Source organism: Hibiscus syriacus, unplaced genomic scaffold (genome assembly GCF_006381635.1).
Source record: "Hibiscus syriacus cultivar Baekdansim isolate YM2019G1 unplaced genomic scaffold, ASM638163v2 tig00116994_pilon, whole genome shotgun sequence".
Taxonomy (NCBI): Eukaryota; Viridiplantae; Streptophyta; class Magnoliopsida; order Malvales; family Malvaceae; genus Hibiscus; species Hibiscus syriacus.
The window spans coordinates 79071-82745 of record NW_024063510.1 but is presented as its reverse complement, the minus strand read 5'-3'; the positions used below and the strand labels follow the sequence as shown (position 1 = coordinate 82745).

The 3675-nt window shown below is 35.0% G+C and overlaps 1 protein-coding gene across 1 annotated transcript; it reads left to right on the top strand.

The window, feature by feature from the left end:
• The first annotated feature begins 1004 nt into the window (after nucleotides 1-1004).
• LOC120193279 (transcription factor bHLH87-like) lies at nucleotides 1005-2092 on the top strand. Its single transcript, XM_039195816.1, has one exon. It carries the CDS (start codon nucleotides 1250-1252, stop codon nucleotides 2090-2092), a length of 843 nt encoding a protein of 280 aa, XP_039051747.1. The 5' UTR covers nucleotides 1005-1249.
• Nucleotides 2093-3675: the final 1583 nt, after the last annotated feature.

Below are 3675 nucleotides of genomic sequence, written 5' to 3'. Positions count from 1 at the left end.
CGGTTTTACTCTGATATGTTGGTACCAAAACTAGGGTGTCAGTCATGATTAATACTATGATTAATGTAAAGCTTTTAGAATGAGAAAGCAATTATATTAAAAGATGATTGTTTTGACTGCAATTTTTTCTCTCTGAAAGTCACTGCGCATGAAATTTACATAAGCAACCAAAAGGATGTCAGATCATTTTCCCCGCTAAAAATATATATAAACTATATAAAAATCAAATCTAACATTTCCAAATTATATAAACATATAAACTATGCAATTAAGATTGAAATATGCTTCTCTAATAATTTCTCAATGCTCCCTATCTGCAGAAATATATGCTCCTTCGCACCCACCAAACGGACCCAAAAAACCCTATCTTTTTCTAACCCCACATTATTGATTATACATCTTTTCAACTTATGAAATTATATTTTATACTAAGATACCCTCAACTCTTTTTCATATATATATATATATATATATATTACATTTTATATAATATTAGTTTTATTATTCTTCCTATCTATATAAACAAGCATCTTCTTTTTAAACATATTACTGTGTCAATCATGTTACTCCAGAATAGCTCAAGGTAGATGAAATATCTAATTCCCTAAATACTTTGCATACATGACTTTGTTTATGCTTTCATGTTCATAGCTTTGTAGGGGCAATTTCTTCAATCTTTTTCGTTTTTCTCTCATTCAGTTGCATTGACTGATGCTAACTAGCAGTGGTGTTTCTTCATGATCAAGTAATAAAGATTGTTTGATCCAAATTTGTCTCTGTTAGAAGAACTGCATCAAATATTCTTCATTTGTTGGATACCTTTTTGGTATGTAGTTTTACTCAAAGTTCTACCAACTATTATTTCTTTCAGTCCTTGGATTAATCTGTTGAAGTTATTTTATCCTTTCATCTTGGCTCAGAAAAAAAAAAAGGTTTCAGTTCAGCCATGGATGGCTTGGGTTGGGATAGCTTAGAAGTGGAAGAAAGATTCTTAATTTCCAACTCAGGCTCTTCCATTTATGTTGACAAGATGAACCTAACAGAAGATATCTTCATTAATCCAATTCAACAACTCCATATAAGACCAGATTCAGATATAGTATCTGAAATGCATCCACAAACACTACTTCCTGCTTCAGATTCAATAAATGTTGCCACAAACTTTGATATGCTGAAATGGAGAGATAGGTTAGCACAAGAATGTTGATCTTCTCCCTTTTTGAATAGATCATCAGCTTCAGTTTCTGATATGGGCATGGAGGTTCACTCGCAAGTCATCACCGGTGCTACGAAAACAAGCTCTGTTGAGTCCCTTGACTGCTTGCTCTCAGCTACTAATAGCAACACTGATGCATCAGTTGGAGATGATGGGATTTCAATGATATTCTCTGGTTGTAAGAGCTTATGGAACTTTGTTGCTACCAGTACTGCTGCTGCAGGAGAGTCCGGAAACAATGGCGCAAACGCCGGCAACGAGATAATGTCTCAGATTTCTTCAGATCAATACATCAAGACTGGTTGTTCAAAGAGAGGCAATGGAGAGTTAAAATCTGGTCTAAACTTTGGTTACTTTAATCTTCTTCACACTGATTCTTCTACAAGAGAAGGTGGTTTCAAGCTCGTTACTGAGAACCAACCAAAAGCAAAGAAACCCAGATTAGAAAAGGCGGTCCCAAGGTCACCCAACATAAAGTTTCAGCTTCCAAGTTGTTCATCAGCATCATCTTCCATCGATGAGCCCGATCCGGAAGCCATTGCACAAATGAAAGAGGTGATTTATCGAGCAGCAGCGTTCAGGCCTGTAAACTTAGGCACGGAAGTGGTGGAGAAACCGAAGAGGAAGAACGTTAGGATCTCGACTGATCCACAAACCGTGGCTGCAAGACAAAGGAGGGAAAGGATAAGTGAGAGAATTAGGGTTTTGCAGAGGCTGGTACCTGGTGGGAACAAGATGGATACCGCATCAATGCTTGATGAGGCTGCAAATTACCTGAAGTTCCTTAGGTCACAAGTCAAGGCACTAGAAAACTTAGGTCCCAAGGCAAAACATAATTTTCTTTTCTTAAAACCTAATCATATCCACCACCCATGATCTTTTCATCCTTTCATAATTCATCACAAATCAGTAACATACAAAAGAAAATAATCCCAAATCCCTTAATCATCAGTTTCATCGTTATATCTTCTGTAATCTAGAGTTGAATTCAGGTCCAAAAGCTTTGTAGTTATAGCACTTATGATTAGGATGAAGGGACATAAGTAGTGATTAGGATCACTTTATTCTTTGTTTAATGTATTCTCTGCACTTAAAAAGCTTTGTTTTTTTTTGGAGCTTTTATATATAACTCTTTGTTTAATGTAATCTCTAAGACTGAGAGAGTGCAAATCAGCCAATTTGGGTGTCTCCTTGATTCAACTCAAAGCGTGATATTGAAAGCCACCCCCACTCTAATTGCTTACCACATGTTTATGCTTCTCTTTTGGCAAGTGAATTTGCAAACGATACATATATATTATTAAACTCCTAAGTCTACTTTATATAATCCCTAGATTCATCCAAAGTTACGATATTTTCACGATGAAGGTTTAAATAGCGTTCCACCAACATAACAATGAACGTTATATAGTGATAATAGTGCTATTCACAATTGTTATTATATGATCAGAATACCCACAATGATCGCAATAGTATCTATTATGGCCACAATCATGAAATGCAACACAACCGAAAATGTGGCCGCAACCGCAATTTAAATTGTCATGGAATCATACAAAATGGAAGGAATTTGTTTTAATACTCGTAGATATTGAATCTCAGCTCATTGATCTTTATCAATTCCCAGTTTGGATCAATGTCACAAGATACAATACTTATCAACTAAATGAAATATTTTGTATTTCTCTCCGCCAAGTTTTTTGGAAATTTTCAACCTTCTATGCTCGTTCAAACTTCAAATCAATGATGTTGGAAAATGTGAGAAGACAGCTTAAAGAGTGTGGTTCCATAAGACAAACTAAACACGCCTAGCAGTTGAACTCTAGCAACATGATAAACACTTTGGAATCTCTTATTGTCATTAAATTCGGGATTGAGGGGAAAACATTTTAAGTAAAAAAATAAGTTTAATAGGCTGTTTTTTCCTTGTTAAATCTTTGTGGTAATGGATGCTTGTTTACCTCAATAGATTCATAATGCTTGTTTACTTGACAGGACAAATATGGAAGGAGAAGAAAATTCAGTGAAGAACATATGAAAAATTATTATTATTATTTATTCTTTTGGTTTTCACATGAAAACACTATATGAAAACAATATAAAATCTTAAAAAATAATATCATTATTCACTAAAAAGGAAAGTTGAATTTATATACCACATCCAAATTGTTAATAAATAAAAAAAAGGTATATAGAAGAAAGAATGGAAAGGCAATTAACTGATTGGATCGGCGAGTTCAGGGCTGTTTTTAACAAATCCATACATGATGAGGTGGCCAGACGATGTGCAGCCACGACAGCAGATCCGTCCCACGATTAACTCCTTTTTGCATGGGTGCAACTTCTCCCCTTTTCCTTTTGAAACCACTAACCCTTGTATTTATACTGCTCTCGGCCCTTCGAAAAAGCTGAAAAGGAAGTGAAAATCGTGGGTGTTTTTGACTTTTGATCGAACAAGA

Excerpts from the sequence above, each read along its gene's own strand:
- LOC120193279 (XM_039195816.1), top strand. The coding sequence starts at position 1,250 with ATGGGCATGGAGGTTCACTCGCAAGTCATCACCGGTGCTACGAAAACA.